The 21824-nt window shown below is 40.2% G+C and overlaps 1 protein-coding gene across 8 annotated transcripts in view; it reads left to right on the top strand.

Moving 5' to 3' along the window:
• The first annotated feature begins 5665 nt into the window (after positions 1 to 5665).
• Positions 5666 to 21824, top strand: part of Ca-beta (Calcium channel protein beta subunit) — a 588734-nt gene continuing 572575 nt past the window's right edge. For 3 of the 8 annotated variants that reach the window (XR_014443860.1, XM_083142267.1, XM_083142268.1), the window contains exon 1: positions 5668 to 6002. Coding sequence is in view for 6 of the 8 variants with exons in the window: in XM_083142267.1 (XP_082998393.1) it covers positions 5943 to 6002 (60 nt within the window). In the remaining 2 variants the exon portion in view is untranslated. Of the gene's footprint in view, positions 6003 to 21824 lie in introns of all 8 variants that reach the window. The other 5 variants (XM_083142262.1, XM_083142260.1, XM_083142261.1 and 2 more) reach the window with 5 other exon arrangements.

Genomic DNA, 21824 nt, shown 5'->3' with positions numbered 1-21824 from the left:
ATAAGGAATCTAAATATTGAAAAACGTAAGTTTCCTAGCACGTAGATCTAAAAAAATTACTTTCCGCGCTATTTAGAAACATCGTTTCTTATGAAGAACTAATTTTCGTAACGAGAATATTTGAAATGTGCGAAAAATCGAGGGTGTAGAAAAGGGTACCCGAGCCGCCACTTCTGCATTTGTGGAAAGAGGTGATAATTGCGACGAGCAATTCAAAACAGGCGACGTGGCATGTTGAGTTCTGGCATTATTCTCGTGCATGATAACGCTCGCCCACATACTGCTGCTCGAACCAAGGACCTTCTCCAACATTTTCAGTTGGAATTGTTTGACCACCCTCCTTACAGCCCAGATTTGGCCCCTAGCGATTATCACCTCTTACCATAAATGAAGAAGGGGCTAGGGGCACAGCGCTTCAACAATGACAAGGAGCTCAAGGACTGTGTTACTGCATGGCTGAATGCACAGGCGGCAGATTTCTTTGTAAACCTCGTTCGCCGATATGATAAGTGTCTCAACAGAGACGGTGCTTATGAAGAAAAATAGCTTAGAGTTGTCTCTTACAGTTATATATAATAAAAACTCTCACAATGTCCTGGTGTTTCTTTCATACCCAAACGGAAGTTAATTTCCGATTGACCCTCGTATTATTATTATTATTTGTGAAACTCTTGCTTCGGATCCTTCCCGATATATATTTCTAGACTCGTGCACTTTCGACGTGGCCTCGCTCACCGACGTGGTTCTCTTATTTGGAAAGTTTAGAACGTAAATTTATGTGTGTATGCGCTGTAATATGGTACAAATAATCAAAATATTATTGTGTTTTCTTAATAATAAGCTGGGTAAGTAATAACAGTTTCAAGATAGATACATGTTTTATGTAAGCGAATTCAATAGCGACACTAAATTGGAAAAGTAACATTTTACTTCTGTAGTCAGTTTTACACTTTTAAACATAATTTGAAATAAAGAAATGTTTTCCTTCATTCTTCGCAAATTTCTACCTCTCCTCTGCAATGAATTCTGATGCTCATATTTTAAAATTCGAAAACTCTAATACTGTGCACAAAGTGGACTTAAAATACCAAATTAATCAATCAATCGAAAACTCTAGCATAATTCACTTACAGTAGCTTTCGGGGTGAAAATAAACTTTCTTTAAGTTCCCTAGCAACATCTGTTTTCATGGTGAACAACAAGCACACAAACTATCTAAATAATTGTTTGTTATTATACCCCTATACATTTAGATAAAACAAGCACGATGTAGATATTTTCGCATTGAGTATAATAATATATACGTAATTGTATCTGGACTGAATCTTCTTCTTATGTAGATGTCACCCTTGTTTGAGGCAGATTTTTTAACCAGGAGTTTATTCATCTGTGTGTTATAGATCTGTGAGAAATATAATGCACCTCGACAATTAAGAATTGAAGCAAACAATGTGAGCAAAAAAAGTAGCCTATCCAATTAGGTATATCTTGAGTTTCTTTCTTGTTTGATATTTTCGATGAGCTTCTGGTCTCCCCTCTGGACTAGCAGGCGTGGCGTAGTGTTGATAGTCTGTGCAATGCATTATCCGTTGTGAAAGTTGCAAGGAGGCGCTATTGATCGGGTGTCGAACGAGGGAAAAATATAAAACATTGGGAGAAGAGTAAACGTCGTGGCGCAGCGTGAAATAATTATTATCTTATGACATTCACTGTACTGCCATTTCACAAAGGAATGTCAAAGTGCACCTGAATCTCATTTTTTTGCATATTGTGAGTCAACAATTGTCATTTGGATAGATATTAATGTAATATGCATAATTAAGTTAGAAGCAGAAGGTATTTCACACATTGTTCGTTTATTTTAACTCTTTTCATTTACTTTTGCTTTTTCCCACACGTGACACTAAAAAAACAATTACAGTAAAACCTCGTTAATCCGGACTAATGGGGGGATAAGTTGACCGGTTTAACGAAAGTCCGGATTAACTGAAATAACCTAAAAGAACAGTATTAAAACTCCGTTTATAGCAACAAAACACGTTTATTATGGTGTATTTAAAGGGATAGACTTAAATACACTATACAGTACAGTACAAAGTCTGCGGGAAACAGAATTTCATCAGTGGTTGACTGTCTTTTCTTTGGGAAGTTCTCTTGTTGACTTCTAGCCACATTTAAAACCTTAAATTCTGCTTTCTTTTCTTTTTTTCCTTTTGCCTTTTGACTGTCCGGATTAAGCGAAGTTCGGCTTATCGGGGACCGGATTAACGAGGTTTTACTGTAATTTCCTTTAATTACTACATTTCCCCTTCAACTCCACTAGAACATTCAAAGATCAATTACATTCTATCTTTGCCTTTGCCTTATGTTTCATAACTTGAAAATTCAAAGAAATTAAAATATTTTTTTTTATTAAGTAAAGAGGCAGTGTTTTATCTGTTCCACCCGTGACACAAAATTGTTCACTTGTAACCAGTGGCGGCGATTGGGTCCCAAAACCGGGGGCAAGGTGCCAAAACTGGGGAGGGGGGGGGCAAAGATAGTATATTTCCCTTTCTAGATAACGTTTAGGATAGTGCTAGGGCAAAGTGGCGAAAGGTGTGGGGGGGCAACTGTCCCCCTCGCCCCCCGTAATCGCCGCCATTGCGTAGCTATAAATCTGGGAAAGCATTTCCAGGGTAGTTGTGCTTAATCAACAGCGTCTGTTTCTTAGTTCATTGCACAGAAACTGTAAGAAAAATGTTGCTTAACTATCAGTATAATAGTTACTTTAATATGTAATGAAGGTGTCCAACCTGTGACAACCCCAAGGTGTCCATCCCCATTATCCTTTTCATGTGTATTTTTGGCTCACTTTGCTCTAAGGGAGAATTCACACCGAAGCGACGGGCAACACGTGTCGCTTGAGGATCTCACCAATCGAACGCAGGGCTTGTGCGGCCTGCCATGCCGCTATGATGTGAAACGTTGCCGCTGATTGGCTCGTTCCCAAACCTGGTGCGAGGCGTATCGCTTGAAAGCGAGTCCTCAATGCAACCTTTCGAACAGAAGAGACACGGCAAGCTGCACGGTGTCGCTTGTCTCTCAGACTGGGCCGCTTTCTCAATATCTCGTGTCGCGTCGGTTTATTGTTCGTGCATGAGCGGTGAATGTTCTTGCTTTAGACTGAAGGTGCCTGTGTCGCTTCGGGGTGAAATCTCCGTGTCGCGTGTCACTTGGCGCTGCAGCTTCGGTTTGAAAGCTCCCTCAGGGTCATATCAAGTTTATGCTTACTGCCTTTAAAAAAATGTTACCTTGTGATATTCAAAATCTGCAGATTTGAAGTTCAAATTCCTCCTGAATGTTTTAACAATCATTGCTTAAGCTTTGCTTATTTCTAGTTTTAGTGGTCAGTAATATGTTTCACAGCATTTACAGGATTCGATTATCTTTTTATCTAAATATCATGGATATGTTTAGAGGAAACCATATCAAGATACGATGAGTACTTGCGACCAATTCATCCAGTGCAAGACTGGAAGAATCAGACGCCGTAGTTTATTGCATAAGATTATGGTCTGTTCATCGACTTCTCATGCAACATTCTATTGGATTGGATTGATTTGGTGTTTTAAGTCCACTTTATGCACAGTAAGGCTAATCGGGACTGGACCTACAGTTTAAAGTGGGATCCGAACCACTTGTGCCTCCTTATCGAACCCGGAACCCCTTGATTACAAGGCGACGACGCTACCACTGCGCCATCGCAGCATTCTATCAACGGCGATTGCTTTTGAATTCTGCATGTTTAGTCGTGCCTAAGGAAAGGAGTGTTTCCGCCTACCTAGTACACTATGAAATTAAATATGACGTTTCAAACACCTATTTAAATTACTTTTCTATTTCTGGACGTTAATCACAACAAAGATCAGTGAATTGATTAGATGGTAGAATCAAACACAATAAAAAGTCCATACTTACACAGGAATCGAACCCTGTCATCATAGAGCTAAACACTATCCTCCCCATCACGGAGGGTGGACGTTGGAAGATTGGTGACAGGTTAATTGACGATATGATGAATAGTTTACAAACTAGTTTCAAATTATTTTTTAAGAAAAGAAAACAACTTATGCAGGGTGTATCATAAGTAATAGCGCAAACTGATACAGTTGAAAACACACGATAACAGAAGCAAAAAATTATCAGTAAACGTGGGTCTGCAAACGAGCCGTTTTCGAGATAATTGCGAATGTGTGGTTTACAAACCGCCACTGACCTCATTGTTTGTAAACGTCGTCCTAGTTGGTAAAATGCTAACAATGTGTGCGAATGTGTGGTTAGAAGCCGTCACTGATTGTATTTTGTAAACACCGAGTGCTTTACTCCTTGCACGTTCCGAGGTTTGTTCTTTGTTTACAAAACAGAACATTTCCGAGAGGTGGCGTTGTAATCAAACAGGATGGACACAATCAGTACAATCTCTAATCGTCACGCCAGTTGTGCTGTACTGCGTAGTGAAAAATGGAAGCTTACAGCAACGAAGAGTACACTTTACCAACTAGGACGTCGTTTGCAAACAATGAAGTCAGTAGCGGCTTGTAACAAAAAATTCGCAATTATCTCGAAAACGGCTCGTTTGCAGACCCATGTTTACTGAGACTTTTTTGCTTCTATTATCGTGTGCTTTCAACTGTCAGTTTGCGCTATTACTTACGATACACCCTGTATTTAGGTAAAATAAGTAATAAGGCTACACCTCCTCCCCACTCTACATACGCCAGTGGTCCAGGGTGTACTATGGGGAAGGGAGATTGACATTTGGGTGGCCTCGGAAAGGGTCACCCCTTACACCTCAAATATAATGTATACATAATGCAATTCAACGCCGTGGAGCCCCTGTGATCCAGTTGGTAGGACGTCTGGCGACAACGCGGGAGACCGTGGTTCGATTCCCTTGCATGGCAGAAATCAGGTGGGAATTTTTCCGACAACTTTCCGGCCTAGAGGCTGGCCAGCCCCTAATTTACTTTCACTATTATCGAGAATATGTCCAGCTCTATATCCACACCCTCTATGTGTTTTCACGGCAAGCTGAAATGTCTATTACAGTTCCCGAGCCTCAAGCTAATAAGGAGTTAAATTATAGTTGCAACAGCCGTAAGAATTACGTAACTGAGGGATCCTAAAAACAAATCTGGTTGAAGTACTTCCGTACGTTGAGTTGAGTGGTCGTTGCGTCGAATTGGTGGCTAAGACAGTCCCCATTATGTGAGCTAAAAACAATTCCTCTGTTTTTACATTCGTGGGGGATTTTCTTTTACGCGGGACCATTCGCCCTTGCGCTGTTTCGAAGAAAAGGGAGTGAAAGCCCGCGTAAATCTCTATTGCGCCGTGAAAAGCGGAAGAAACGGTGCCTTTTGTGGTAGTTCGATTGCGTCTAGAGAAGGCTCTCCAGAGGAAACGAACTAAGAGCGCCATCTACGACGTCGTAAACGTCAAACCGTCGCTGCGCTGCATAGAGTGCTCCCTGGTGGCGAAAACGGGAAGCGCCAGCCAGTCTGTAGTTCGAACCTCAGACTCCTGTCAGGCATCAGGTGGGAACGAACTGTGACCTCGAAAGGCGAAACGGGTCGATAACCAGCGGCTGTGTAGTCGCAGGAAACGAGAAAGGGGGCCTCGCACGAGTTTAACCGAGCGTGGCCGAAGTTCGCCGAGTCCTGCTATCGCTACGCCCCTGGGCCTATCGGGTAAACCGCCATACTGAAAGGCCGGTGAATGCAAGTGGTGTGTATCTATGTGTGATCTGATCTGACCTGGGCTGGGTCAGGCAAATTTCGGGCAGTTCGACCTAGCCCTGGTGGACATCCTGGATAGTCGGCAGACCGCTGTACAGTGCCGTAACGCGAGTGACAGAAAGAGAATGGGGGAACTCGCCATGATGGTGGGAGACTAGCAGCGTCATGTCTCGGACTGCACGCGAGTGTCTAGACGTGGAGGAACCGACTCTCTCCGGAAGCCAGGTAAGTGAACAATCCCCCCACCACCCCTATCCACCCTGCGCTGTTAAACCCCCCACAGCAACACTCGCTATCTTATCGTTCCCTGTGCATCCCCTGAAAGAAGTGTTGACCTACTTTTCGAAACTAGTTCTCTCATTGTGGTCAACTTGTTTGGCTGTGTTTGTGCGCAAAATCGGTCAAATTCTCTGCAACCACAGAGTATTGCGAATAGATATGCAGCGTTGATTCGTTCCCGAACCCTTCCCTTACCACCACCCACATGTCTCCTGCGAGCATATGTCATAATCGATAGAATTTCCGTGCATTATGAGCGCTGTGTGGTATTTTTTTTTTTCACGTGTACGGGACGTCCAACATTGTTGCCAACCGCGGTGTCATTCGTTACATCACTGTGGCAACAGACCAGCTGCTGATGACGTCATCGTTCACCTGTTGAAAAATGGTTTCGAATGGGGTGGAAATGTTGATGTTTGCGGTGGCAAAGATGTATGCATTTGATGGTAGCAAATGGTTCATGGTTACCAAATCATGCATCATCTAATCAACATGCTCTAGTGATTTGTGTGTGTGAAATAACAGTACACACAACGGCAATAGTAGGCGAATTAATTATCCATAATTTTCATTGAGATTGTTTTCCGCATTATGACGTCATGAAATGAAAACGTCGATAAGCAAAGGACAACGTCTGTTTCGCATCATTAGAATTCCATTGCATAAAATAACACAGGATGTAGAATTAAAATGAATGAAAATAGTCGTGGACAATTTGCCTACTATTATCTTTGTCTGTACAGTAGAATGCACAAGTATTGCTCGTGCAAACTGTCCATTCATTTTTCTCTTGCATCTTACGTGTCTTTACGAGTTTGAGTTGCTGTTTTAAGTCCACTTTATGCACAGTAAGGCTAATCGGGACTGGACCTACAGTTTTAAAGTGGGATCCGAACCACTTGTGCCTCCACCGGGTATCGAACCCGGGACCCCTTGATTACAAGGCAACGACGCTACCACTGCGCCATGGGGGAGGCCCACGTGTCTTTACGAAATTGATTTTTACGTATTTTTGTTCCGAGGCTGTCAGTAGCTTGTTTGAACTTTTTGTTTTGATAATACTCATGTATCCCACAGTACATAACAGAACATATTGATTTTTCAAATCCTAATTTTGCCAGTCACAGACGCGATTAGCCAAAATTGGAAGGAAATGAACGTAAAATAACAAAAATACGTCACGTGAACAAATATGTCGCATTGTCCCTCCAGCTTATTCTGAAAAAGCTATTATTACCATGTTTTGATAAATGTATTCGTGCAATCTCTTCAAGGAAGTTCTCAAAACGTGGCAAAAAAATATGAAAATAGTAGATATGAAATATACATATAGGTCTAGCCATAAAATTGGTTGTCCATTACTAAACAAGAAATTTCGATTTAAAAAATCAAGAGGGTACCTCAAAAGTCTTTACGACTTGGGAGAAAAGTGACGTGGAATAAGAAATATAGAAATAGAAAATATGAATATCCCTCGATGTTTTGAATTTTCATTTTACGTCGTTTTTTCTTCAACCTCTGGCTAAACAACCACAGGGACACAAGTTTATGGAAACTAGGGGGTGCGGTGTTCTTAAAAAGAAGACATAGCAATGCACACACGCACTCAGTGCTTTTACGATGCTCTTCAGCGTTCATCATAAGAACTTATGGGCGTCCGCACAGAGGGTCAAGGAGGTCACTTAGACCCAGTGATGTGCCGTACACTATACGTTTACGTCTACGTGCGTTGTCTACAAGTAATCTACGCGTAGATTACATTGGGTTGTAGTTTACATAGACTACGTAGACAATCTAAAATGCATTAAAATTAATTTTCAAGGCTTTCATGACATTTTTAACTATATTGGTTCCTAACGAACTGAAAAGAATCCTATTTACAACAAAATTTCTCTTCTCTTCTATCATCAACTATGGAAGAAGATAAATAGTATGCAAAAAAAGCAACAGATGGCAGTCGTGAGGCAACATTAATCTTTTCCCCATAAAATACTAGAATATTTCCTACGTTAGGTTCATTTTCTAGATGAGAAATTGTTCGAATTTGGAAGGAAGAGTATGAAAAGTTCTGCTCACACATTAGCTACTGATAAGTAGTATAATTTTGTTTTACTTCCACGGCGCCCTTTGCTATCACCTTTCGCCATGTTTACATAGATTGCGTCATCTACATGTATAAAATAGTCTACGTGTAGAATGTAGACTATCGTTGTTAACGCGTAAATGCACAGCACTGTCCAGATCCCTTTGCAATGGGAAAAATGCGTTCTTCTCCCTTCTCAACCCCCTTTCATTTGTAACTGTTGTCTTTCTTTTCTTCTATTTTGTGTGGCTTTCGACTTTCTTTTTTAGTACCTAATCATTCGTGCCCACTTTCTCTCCTCTTGACCCACTTCTTCTATGTTTTCCCTCACATTTTCTATAAGTATCTTCTTCATTCTTTCTCTTTTCGATCTTCTCCTGGCTATCTTCCTTCTCTCTCAATCCACCTCTTCTTCCTCTCTCTCTCTCTCTCTCTCTCTCTCTGGCTTCGCCACTTCTTTCACTCTCTCTTTCCCTCGTTTCTCTCTTTTTCTCTATTCCTTCTCCCTCTCTCGTTTTCTATTTCTCCCTGTCATTCTCTCTTGCTGGTTTGTCTATTATTTTCTCTCTTTCCCTTCTGTATGTCTTCATCCGTTTCATGGTATCACCACTTTTCCTCATCTTCGCGATTAGCCAAACTGGGAGAAAGGCGAAGTAAAATAAACTTAGTCAATAATATTGCAAGTAAAAAAAGGTGCGGTGGGTATACCGTACAGTTTCGTACAGCCAGAAAAGAAAGCGCTTTATGTAACAAACCGAACGAAGACTCGCTTCAATGCTCTACGACACCAGGGGTCACACTCATCCCTATCTTCGAAAATTAACCAAAAATGACACAAAACGCGAAGTTAAATAAAGCAACTTAATTGCTTGAATGTTCTAGAAGATCCACCGCACCTTTTGTTTACCAAGCCCATTTTGCCAGGTAAGCTCCTTGCTACCGGGCCAATTTTAACAAAATGCAGAGTTTCATTTATATGACTGTAGATCGGAGGCTAATTGCCCTAGACAGTCGAATGATATATCGTTATACGCGGAATGAACCACCATACATTCGGACTACATACAATTTATGTACATTGAGTGTATATATGGATGCGGAGGGAGGGGACGAACTGGAAAATTCCAAAATTTCATAAGAAAAATGCCCCTTCCTTCCTCCGCCCCTGGACAACAAAGTACAGGACATTGTCAAAATACACATGGAAATGATCGCAGGCATATTTGGAACAAGAAAATAATTGCATTATTATCATACGAGTAATAGAACACAACTTGTACCCCCCAAAAGACATGTCTATGCGCCACTGACTCAGTTTCAAAGGAAGCCGCCATTGTCCCGGCATTTTCCTCCCCTTTTATGGGGGAAAGAGTCTTTAAGGTGCAGTATATGTGTTAACAATAATATAAAAGAAGAAAATCGCAATTCCAGCGAAAAATAGTGACATTATGACGTAAAAACTACGACCTTGTCGAGGTATCTATATATAGATAGCTGGTAAACAAGGGATATACCTAGAAGTATCTATTTATAGATAGCTGGTAAACAAAAGGTTACACTCTTAAGGTAATTATGTTAGGAATCCCAAAATGTTGAATAACACGAGAAAAGTTATTAGTAAGATGTTGAAATCAAACTTCCCCATACAGAGAAACTAACATAAGTCTACCTTGAAAATGAAATTTACTACAGCACGAAAAGCTACGTTACGTGGTGGCCACACGTCTCCACGATAAGGCCAGTGTTTCTATACGTTTGTCCTATCGTATAGATTCGAAATCTGCCGCAAACTATATTGACGATGCAGTACTATTTTTTACATGTAAAATGTGTTTAGATTACAATATGATTGATTGATTGAATTAGTTTATTTTACTTCGCATTTCTTCTTGTTTGGCTAATCGCGAAGATGAGGATGAGTGATGATATGATGAAATGGATGAAAGGTGAATCACAAACATACAACACAACATGAGTCCAGACGCCAGAGCCTCGCTAGTCTGCATAATGCAGCCCAAGGCAGTGTTGCCATATGAAGGGAAATTTCCCTTTTTGCAGGGAAAATTGGACCAAATTTTAAGCCAAAAGGGAAGAGGTAAATTGGATAGAAATGTTAAAAAAATTAGGAAGTTTGAAGACACCGGGCTCAATATTAATACAGATTAAGTTAGGTCTCAGTTTCGTATTCACATTTTTTCAGGTCACTTCTTATTTCTATTCCTTTGAATATAAGACTATTATGACTATTTGCATTTTTATTTTGTATTATTTTACGTCGCTCTTCTGCTTAATAGCAACGATAAGGATGAATACTTATGAAATTGGTGATGTCACAAATTTAAGGTTTTTACACACACAAGCAGAGGTCAACGGGAAATATACTACAACCATTACGGCTACTAATTATTATCATAACTTGTGTTATTGTTATTATTATTATTACACGATTTCTTTATATGAAGGGAAAAATTGGGCGAGAAAGGGAAATTTTATCCTTGGAAAGGGAAATTTGGCCCTCAGATTGTGTCAACACTGGTCCAAGGAGTACTACGTGAAGGGAAGTTGACATTTGGGTATCTTGAGAAACAGTAAAAGTCGCCCCTTACAGCTTACTTGTACTTGAAAAGTAACGGTTACTTTTACATCTACACTTTGATGAAAATTCCAAGCAAATTACACACAATCAATGATCATTAACTGTAATGAAATAACTACATGATGATTTACATGTGTAATTTTAGTTTCTGGTACATAATACATGTAAGTCTTCATGTATTTATTGCATTACACAAAATAAATGATGGATCAAGAAGTCATCTATGATTATATTTCTCTGTCTGTATGCATATAGCCTAGCTTAAACGTTTGCTCTTATTAAACGTGAAAGTTCATTTACTTATAAATTAACATGTTTTATTAGAAATGTAAATATTACATTCAGTGCTTAAAGGCAATTAATTCCAGCTCAAGAAGATCCACTCCCTTGACAATGACCTCTTTCTAGCCCGACAACCACATTTTAAATTAATGCAGCAATCTAAGCTCCGCGTCAAGTTAAGTTTGCAGCAGGTTTTATGTATTAATCCGCGCGAGAACGGAGCCCAGAATCAACCGTGCCAGTCTTGCCTGAACCACCGAGCTCTTCGTATCGCAGACAATGAGAGAATCGGCAGTATTGCCAACCCCTTAACATATCAAAACCGTTCAAATAATTAACATGTTTTTTTTCACGGCGATATCTTTTAATACCGCGGAGATTATTTTGTCGTCAAACAACAAACAATCGTTTTCTACTCCTAAACTCAACCGAAAATCATTCAACATCCGAGACAGTTCGTGCGCTCATTGACGGCAAATCACCTCACGCCCTGTTTCATTTTGGTCTTGTTGCCGTAAGAAGGAATATGTGTTTAAAACAACTTGTTTAACTTTGAAGAGCTTTTTCCTTCGGATGATGCTGAAAATAACACTCGGGCAAAGCCGGGCACTGAACAGGAGACCTGGATTCAGCCATTCTCGCCGATGTACAGCACGAATAGCAATGAATCACGACAAAAATAGGGCTAAAATTGTGGGAAGTGCAACACTGATATCACTGATTCCGCGCCCTTTGCAACGTATTCAGTCTCACTCGACTCGCTCTTGAGCTTTTGTGTTCCTTCAGCGCTACCGACTGCCCAGTTGGCGAATCTGCGGATTCAAGTTCGTCTGCATACTGATTGCAACCGATCAAGACCTGCTAATGGATGTATCATTTTGTCTGTATATTACACATTAAATAACTGTTTTGTTACGAGTGTGCAGTTGTGTCGGAATGGAATCCGTCCCAGCGGGTTTGGATCGTACATATGCGAAAACCTGCTGCAAACTTAAACTGACGCGAGGAGTCAAGACACTGAAGTCTTCGCGCGTAATCTGGAATGACGAATTGCAATGAAGCGTGAATGTTCAAAATTCAGCCTGCAACGAAGCTTAGCTTCCTTTCCTTAGGCGATTGCATGGAAATTCTTTAACTTTAGCATCCAGAGAAGACACATATTTGGAAACAGAATCTCTGTTACAGTTGGGTAAAGTTCACCGTGGCACCGTTCCGTTAATACTCATTTAGGGGTTGTGGGGGGTAGGGTTCCACACATTCTCGATCTCACACATTTTGTCGGTGACGTGATCAGCATCGCGCTCCGGCTACCTTTACCCTCCAGGGTTAACTCCATGTACCCATTTCATTGAGGCTGGGTGAGCCCCAGAGTAACTTATACAGGGACAAGACCAACCTTGGATCACTCACCCCGGAAATCAAACCCGGCCCACACGGTGTCTCAGAGATATAATAATAATAATAATAATAATAATAGATTAACAACATTAATTAAATATGTAAATTAATTAATATTGTATGGTAACCAGTTACAGTTGTAACTGCATTTTAAGTAATAGTTATTTCCAAACCATGATTATATGAGATAATATCACTGATAACTATCATTTCTTACCTCTTCCCTAGTGGGTAAATCAACGGCAGATAACTTCATAAACGATTAACTGTTTTGACCACCTGCAGAACAACCAGTTCACAAGGTAAAGACACAACTTTCTTTGAAGACTCTGGTCCCATACGACAATTCAAGCGCAGTTGATGAATCGGTTGGGAATCACGTGTTTGAAAGCACCCCGGGGATCATTTCAGTGGATGTTTTGGCTTACTGTTGTCTCACGTAAAGAACCTCATTACCTTGACTGACGACAAGATAAGACGTACGGGACGCTGTGCAATCAGAGAAGAAATTGAGATGGTCGTTGCTTTGTTTGTTCCAAATTATTCCTTGTCGTATGAGTGGAAATTTCCACTTCCGGAAGATCCTTAGGGCTTTTTTAGCTTTTTTTTTTTAAGATGAGGTTTTGTCGTAAACAAGTTCGATCGAACTCTCAACCGCTGTACAAATTAAACTTTATAGATAGTTGCATTCAGGTGTAATCAAGAAATGCATACAATTACAAGGAAATTCTATCTTTTGATGGGAAATAACAGCATAACATTATTATTATTATGCTTTAATCAAGATATTGTCGGTCCCCTCCAAAGGTGTACTAGTAACGCTGTCGCCTTGTAATCAGTGGGTCCCGGGTTCGATACCTGGTGGAGGCACATAGTGGTTCGGATCCCACTTTCAACTGTAGTTCCAGTCCCGAGTAGCCTATCTGTGCATAAAGTGGACATAAAACAATAATAAAAAACAATCAAGATATTGTCTTTCCAAATAGATAACGAACATTTTTCAGGAATACAGGGTGTTCATAAAGTCCCGGTACCATTACAAAAAAACATAGCTCGGAAACTACATGCAATAGAACAATTCTGTTGATTGCAAAATGAGCTACAACTCTCCACGTTTATATGCCATACACCTCAATGTACTCTCAGAACACCAAGGCGGTAATCCACTTCTGCCCATACACGCCCCAGCATATCACCAGTAACAGTTAGGATACTCTCTGTTATTCTTCTTTGAAGAGTAGCAACATCTGGATCAGGAGTGCGGTAAACACAAACTTTGACATCCCCCCAGAAGAAGAAATCCAAGGGTGTGATATCAGGAGAGCGCGGTGGCCAGGGAATAGGTCCATCTCGACATATCCACCTGCCAGGGAAATGCCTATCCAGAAGACCTCGTATATCCTTGGACCAATGAGTGGGTGCCCCATCTTGTTGATAAATTATGGTTGGCTGGAATTCCTCCAACTGAGGAAGAAGATACTGTTTATATTTGTAATGGTACCGGGACTTAATGAACACCCTGTATATCTTATAAAATTCCCAAATGAAATGTGAGAAATAGTACGATTCTAATGTCTCTTTAAAAAGTCCGTGGAGACAACACAAACCACACAGAGCTGAGGTTGGTGGCTGTGGATCTATATACCAGAGGTTGTTAGTCTGCAACATGTTGATCGTAGTATTTCAGAAAACTTACATATTTTTACATATATCAGCGATTCTTCTACATATTTCGTATGTTTTGGCTACATAAAAATCCGGACCCTACTAATCATCCCCTTTCGTCCCCTGTAGGCCTCTCCGATGACGTAGTAGTAACGTCGTCGCCTTGTAATCAAGGGGTTTCCGGGTTCGATTCCCGGTGGAGACACATTGCACAGTGGTTCGGATTCCACTTTAAACTGTAGGTCCAGTCCCGAGTAGCCTATATGTGCATAAAGTGGACTTAAAGCAACAATTCAATCAATTCAATCAACCTTCGTCTCTTTCCTACACATAAGGGGTTGTTACTTGCACCTCCCCACCCTTGGATTTCATCATTATTCAGTGAATGGTTCCAATTTCATGCAATCAGTACATCACGTATTTTAGATTTTTTTATTTAGCATATCTTTTCTTCCACTTCTACTTAATCGCGACGATGAGAGTGAGTGATGATTAGGTGAAATTGAAGAAGTGATACTCACAAAGCAGGACTCGAACCCGGGGCGTTCGGTGGCGAGACTGAAAGTCGGTCACTTAACTCACTCAGCCACAGCGTACGGAAATAAGCATAAGGTATTTGAATATGGTGATCAAATTAAAAATATACCTGACCAAAAGGGAACCATATGAGATGGTACACACAACAGCAGAAGTAAGCAATTGTCCATTTTCATTCAGTATGTTTCCACCATGTGACGATCAAGAATTGAAAAAAAAACGTCAAAAAGTATAGGAAAACAGAATTCCATTCTTTAAAGCAACACAGGGTGTATAATAAGTAGACCTCGGATTTTAGGTTTTTAACCTATTTTTTTCCTTTACAGGTATGTAAGAAATAGTAAGTTATGTCAGCGTTTCGTTAAAAAACACAACAGCTGATGAAGTTTTATACTGCCTAAAAAAACTATTTTGCTATTTATAACGTATTTGAGATTTATGCGCCTGAATAAAGCCTTTTTTTAGGTTTTCGTATATTTTTAAAAGGTTTTACAGGATTTTTATATCGCACAGAGGCATTTGCTTTGTTTGGCCACGAAACAATTGAATGACGAACGTGTTTGAAACGTACTCTGTCGACTTCCCTTCCTCCAAGTCCATGGTGATTTTTCAAAGCTCTAAACAAAGCAAAATGTCTGTTGCCACTGTTACCTGTACAATCCAAAGTAGTCTGATCTGTCCGGACTTGCTCACTTTCTCGTCACTTCGGTGCTTTGTGGCATTCACGCCTTGCAAACTAACATTTCAGCATTGAAGTTTGCATCAGTCACTATGTTTTTGTTGAAAGATTATTTTTAGCATATAACATGATCCTCACAGTCAAAATTGAGGAGTTTGACTGTGGATAACATGAAAAAATATTGTTGCCTCACTATACGGCGAAGAGTGGATTTTAATAGCAAATTTCCAATGTTAAGTTCTGCCATCGCCGTAGGGTTAGACAACACACATAACATTATGCAAGATAGTGCGTATTTCAGGATATAGGTGTCCCATTTTCATTGCCGATGACTACCTAATGAGCATTTTTCAGGAATTCTGGACAATTTTAAGTTTCTTTGAACTTACTTCAGGGTTTCTTGAGCCTGACTTAAGATTTTTAGGACCTATTTTAGGATTTTTAGGACCTATTTTAGGATTTTTAGAACCTATTTTAGGGTTTTTCGAATCTATTTTAGGATTTTTAGAACCTATTTTAGGGTTTTTCGAATCTATTTTTAGGATTTTTAGAACCTATTTTAGGGTTTTTCGAATCTATTTTAGGATTTTTAGAGCCTATTTTATTAACCTAAAAGCACACTTTTTAGAACCTAAAAATCCGAGGTCTAATAAGAAATATTGCTATTTGCTGCATAGATGATGCTCACTTTCTTGTTTGACCAACATGGGCCAACGATCCCTCAACGCATCAGCGTACTGCTTGATTCTCCATGTAAAAATAGGTATCAAGGACAATCGGCGCGAAGCAGTGGTATTATTCTTCTGCATGACGATGCCCGTCCTCATGTTTCAAACGGTTGAAACAGTTCCGCTGGGAAGTTCTTGAACACCCACTTACAGTCTAGAGGGCATAGTATTGTTATTTATCATTCATGCATCTTGTTTACATGCAAGATTCAGTTTGAAACTCTATTATGAAAATTAGACATTTATAATACACACTTTATGATATAACATTAAATATGGTGGTCAATATGTCCGACAAAATCTAAACGTAAGTATTTCACCCATGTGATAAGGTTTGGAATCATTCACTGTGTTTTGGATGTTCCAGAATTCAACGATGGTACCAAAATTAGTGCCAGACTGAATCTACGAAAAAATTCTAGTTGTCTTTTGACAATTTATATGTATACAGGGTGATTCAAAAGTCCTACATGATAGAACAACTCCGTTATTACATCAGATAGCGAAAAATGGAAAGTCATTGGAAATATGCTGTGTCCAGTCAAAGAGAAATGGTTGAGTTCAAGTGAAAGTCAAAGGCAAAAATAGATGACCTACGTACGAAGAAAATATAAGCAAGTTAAGATTACGACAACCATACTAGATGAAGCAGTAATGATGCACGTAATTACTCCGAAGACATCAAAAACTACATTTTCCTGAAGTTATGTATTTGTAGGCTGCTGCTGAATTTAACGGGAATTGATGTGATGTTTGATATGTATACTCTTTGCGTGATACCCGCCAGTCTAGAGAACACATCTTGAGATATAGAGATTCATGTCCAAATCACACCTTCCACGAAAATCCAGAGATATTTCAAAGAGATTCTAGGAGTAGATGATCTATTTCACTTCTAGGCAACACAGTTTACAGGTGAACAGTAGCCTACTGAGGAAAGAGATTTTATGCATACTTGAAGACAAAGTTTGACCTTTAACACATGAAGAAACGCACTGTAGCCTTCTTCTCTACATGGCATATGTAGCTGATAATAGTCATGACTACAGGTGGCGAACATTGAAACTGAAACATCAGTGATTACAGGGCTCGCCTCCGCCACCTGTCGGTCATGTACAGCGTTGCGGGCATTTGAGCGCATTGATGCGTGCGTGCCAGTCACACCGGCACAGTAGTAGCTGGACTGCACGTCGAATAGGGGACATATCAGAGTTTCAAAGAGGTCTAATTGTTGGTGCTCGTCTCATCGGTGCATCAGTAATGGAGACTGCGAATATTTGTAGAGTATTAAGAGCCACAGTATCAAGGGTCATGCTGAGTTGCTGTTTTAAGTCCACTTTATGCACAGTAAGGCTAATCGGGACTGGACCTACAGTTTAAAGTGGGATCCGAACCACTTGTGCCTCCACCGGGTATCGAACCCGGGACCCCTTGATTACAAGGCGACGACGCTACCACTGCGCCATTGGGGAGGCCCTATCAAGGGTCATGCCAGCATACCAAAATGAAGGACGAACCACATCCAGAAGGAGTAACTGTCGGAGGAAACGTGAGGTCTCTGACAGGGACGTCAGGGTATTAAAGAGGAGTGTGTCCAAAAAGCGTCAAACCCGCGCTGCAAAAGTCACACACTTGCTGAACCTGTTTCTACCAAAACCATCCAACGAGAACTTCATTGGACCAACATCCATGGCAGGGTCACTAGCACCAATGCCAAAAAGCGGGTTGACTGGTGCCAGCAGCGCAAAATCATACACTTTAGACGAGCTGAAAACATGTTGTGTTGTCGGATAAGTTCACCTTCAGTGTCTTCCCTACATCTGGAACAATTTACGTATGGAGAAGTCCATCCGAAGCATGTCAATCAGACTGCTAAGTGCCCACAGGAAAACATGGGGGTGGATCCGTGATGCTGAGGGGTGCAATATTGTTGCAGTCTTTGGGACCGCCGATCGTTCTAGAGGGACATGTCACTGCCAAGGACTACAGGACCATTCTGGAGGACCATATGCGCTCTATGGTGCAAATATTGTTCCCAGACGGTGGTGCAGTGTTCCAGGATGATAACGCACCGATACACACTACTAAACAGGTCGCAAAGTGGTTCGATGAACATGAGGTTGGACATCTGCCATGGCCCGCGCAGTCGCCGGGCCTGAACGTTATTGAGTCCTTATGGAATCTTTTGGATGATCGTGTGCGGCGACGTTTCCTCTCACCAACAACATGTCGTGAACTCATTGGTGTGCTATCGGCCGCTGTACTGACCACCGAAGGCGTCCCAACACCATGCAAATAAAGGTTAGTTTCTGCATTCCATGTGTTTCAGTTTTAATGTGCACCACCTATACATCAGCATACGTCTTGAACACAGATGTCGTGTTGTGGTTCTACAAAAGGAGGAAATATTCAGAAGCTTTGGATTGATTTTGGTATCAGGAAACCCCAAGTAACATCTGAGATCGGCACCAATTTGCCAGTCTTTCATTCAATCACAGGATTTGATACGGTTTCGTATTCAGCGGTTAAGTAAAAATGGAGCTTGGAAAGTATGGATTGCCTTCCATTGTATGCTCTTGGACAGTTGTTTACAGAAGTGACCAGACGACGAGTCCCTTATGTTTGCATCTCAGAGATTTGTTTTTCTTCTGGTCGATAAGACATCACACCTTAACAGCTTAAACGACTGTGGACGTGTTCTGCTCATCAATAAGCCATTGCGAACATACCGCCCACTGGATATGCCCTGTGTCAGCATGTGTTACTCTGCACGTACTGAAGGGAATGCGGTGTCTTTATATAAAGACTTACCCCCCAAAGCAGACACCTGGAGTTGTGTATAATCTCACAGTTGTCAACTAATCCAGACCTCACTTTGACTGGAAACAGCATATTTCCAATGACTTTCCAGTTTCCGCTATCTGATCTAATAACGGAGTTGTTCTATCATGTGGTGGGACTTTTGAATCACCCTGTATACATAGAGATTGTGAAAAGGCAAGTAGTATTTTTTCATAGATTCAGTCTGGCACTAATTTTGGTGCCACCGTTGAATTCTGGAACCTCCAAAACACAGTGAATGATTCCAAACCTGATCACGTGGGTGAAATGCTTTTTTTTTAGATTTTTGTCGGCCATATTGATCACCATATTTAATGTTATATGATAAAGTGGGTATTTTAAATGTCTAATTTTCATAATAGAGTTTCAAAGTGAATCTTGCATGTAAACAAGATGCATGAATGATAAATAAATGTAATGGGGTAACAGAGTTCAGGAATGAAAGTATTCGTCATGGCCGCCATTTTGATGACGTCATTACCCACCAACGAGAGCTTAAATACTCGTGGTCTTGAGCGTTTTACATTCGGGAATAAATGTACTATGCCCTCCCCAAAGCGAATGTTCTCCGCCAGAAGTGAAATAATTTACTACTTTTCCTTACATTTCAACCGCACTAGTAGGGTTGTATATCAGCTAGCAAACAACCACTACATTAAATAAAATAACTCCCTTATGGTTAATGGTAGACAAAGGACCAGGTACCGTTGTAAAGTCCTTAAAACGCTCTACAAGTATAATGTCAAAATGTTTAGTAGTACTTTATAATTATTAAGTAATTTGCGAGAAATCCGTTAAAACAGGTAATGAGAAATTTAATTTTCTCCATTTTTGTTACTATATTTGAGACAATGTATCCAGTACATATAATATACTTTATTCGATAAATTGCCCAATCGATTTTCTTTCATTTGGTGCAAAAACGAAGGTTCTATCTTTATCCTGGGAGAGGTTATGCGCGTTTAAAAATTGCACAACAAATTCTGACGGCGAATTCTTTGGGACTTTTTGTGAGAAATACACCTCAAGTAGTTCTACATGCTCCAGCATGTTTCGTTTAATTTTTATGTCCAGGTTAAACTCTAATTTGACTGGACTATAGCCTGACAAGTTAAGTCCCGATATGCGCAGATCGCTGCGGAGCACTTGATATTACGTCATCTTCCCCACCACTCTTCTACTCACTGATCTGGCGTTGAGAGTACCAGTGGTGCCAACTCAGCAAAATTAAGCTAAAACAAATATGGCAAACGATTTTCACTGTTTAGCGTGACGGTGCATGCAGACTCCTATTATATTCATTTTATTTAATTCGGGCTTTGAAAATGCGTGCGGTGCCCCGATCGTAAACTGTAGTATTACGCACGTGCGTTAAGGTTTATAACGAAGAGAAACTACAGGGAGAATGACTTCATTTTCTGAATTCGACATCGAGCAGTGGCCTGTTTTTTTTTAAAAAAAAACCGAGTGGGGTGGTGGTTCGTTTGTTTATCGTACAACAATCACTACGAGAAGGCAATCTGATAACACGCTTGCCTGTGTTCTTTTCTAAAGCATTGAAATGTTCATGCTCTTTACCCTTGGTTGCAAGATTCTTACTTTGAAAGAGATGGACTTGTGGACGAGCGTGTAGATGAACTGATAATTAGACTTGGTGAAACCGATTCAGACACGGACACAGATTCATCGGTACACACAGACTCGGATGAGTGGGAGAGTGAAATTGAAGGAGGAGAACTGGAAAACATTTAGAAGATGAGCTCGGTTCTATTGTTTATATATTTTTCATTTTTCTATCGTTTTATTTCATACATTTCTTATGCTGGTAAGAAATATTCCTAATATAACTTAATTCATTTAAGGTTTAAAGGGAAAATATGAAAATTTATTTAGAATTTATCGTAATCAATAGGTAGCGTAGGTGAGGGGATACTAATTCATACCTTTCACATTCCAATTATGTTGAAAATTCTCAGACGATTCCGCTCCCTCCAGGTTGCAACATTGCGAACCAACGTCGCCGCAGACAATGGAGTGGGGAAATGTGATGTGAGGTGCGCAAACAATGGATTGCAACGTCTTTTTTTTAAACTTGACAAGTTATAACATGGGCAGTACGACTTCCTTAACTTTCTGGAATTCATAAATTTTTACTTCGTTGAATACTTCTTAAGTCATGCCTAACAATTGACTGTAGACTTGAACTTGTTGAATAATAAAAGCCACTTCTGTTCTCCTTTCTTTCTACTTTCTAATTTCTGTACATTGTTCTAACCTTTTCTACGTCTTTTTATCATATTACACTTTCACTAAATCGATATTTATCCTCCAAAAATGTATTTATATTTCTTATCCTTATGCCCTTATGCTGCTGCCATCTGTGTTTCTTTTTAGGACCTTCTGTTTTCCATCTCGTGTTAGTTTCCAATATGAAATATCCAGTTTGTAACAACTCTGAAAACAAATAGCCACTCATATATAATCAGAATTGAGGTTTTGCCGCTGCTCAAGGATGACTTAAGCCGCCCCTGGTAAGAACATATATAAGATATATAACTAAACAGCGAAAATAGGAATAGTTGTTGCTGTTGATTTGGTGTTTTAAGTCCACTTTATGTACAGTAAGGCTAATCGGGACTGGACGTACAGTTTAAAGTGGGATCCGAACCACTTGTGCCTCCACCAGGAATAGTTTCTCTTGATACAAACTGTTACTGCCGTAGTGGTGTTGAATATCCCTGTCTCTTATTAACTGCGACGACAATGAAGTATAGAAAAGAAGTTATTAAGGTGACCGTGTGAAGCATCTGCGATCCTTTGAAGGTACAAATTTGACATTAACCTGTAGGGCCTGTGGGAAACATGGCTAAACCTTACTCAGCACTTCGTCTGTGAGATTTGAAACTCTGATCCAGAAGTGTCCAAACGCGTAATGTGCGTTTTCTACACGCAAAATTAT

Source organism: Lepisma saccharinum, chromosome 20 (genome assembly GCF_977018435.1).
Source record: "Lepisma saccharinum chromosome 20, izLepSacc3.1, whole genome shotgun sequence".
NCBI classification, from domain to species: domain Eukaryota; kingdom Metazoa; phylum Arthropoda; class Insecta; order Zygentoma; family Lepismatidae; genus Lepisma; species Lepisma saccharinum.
This window is presented reverse-complemented; position numbering and strand designations above follow the sequence as displayed.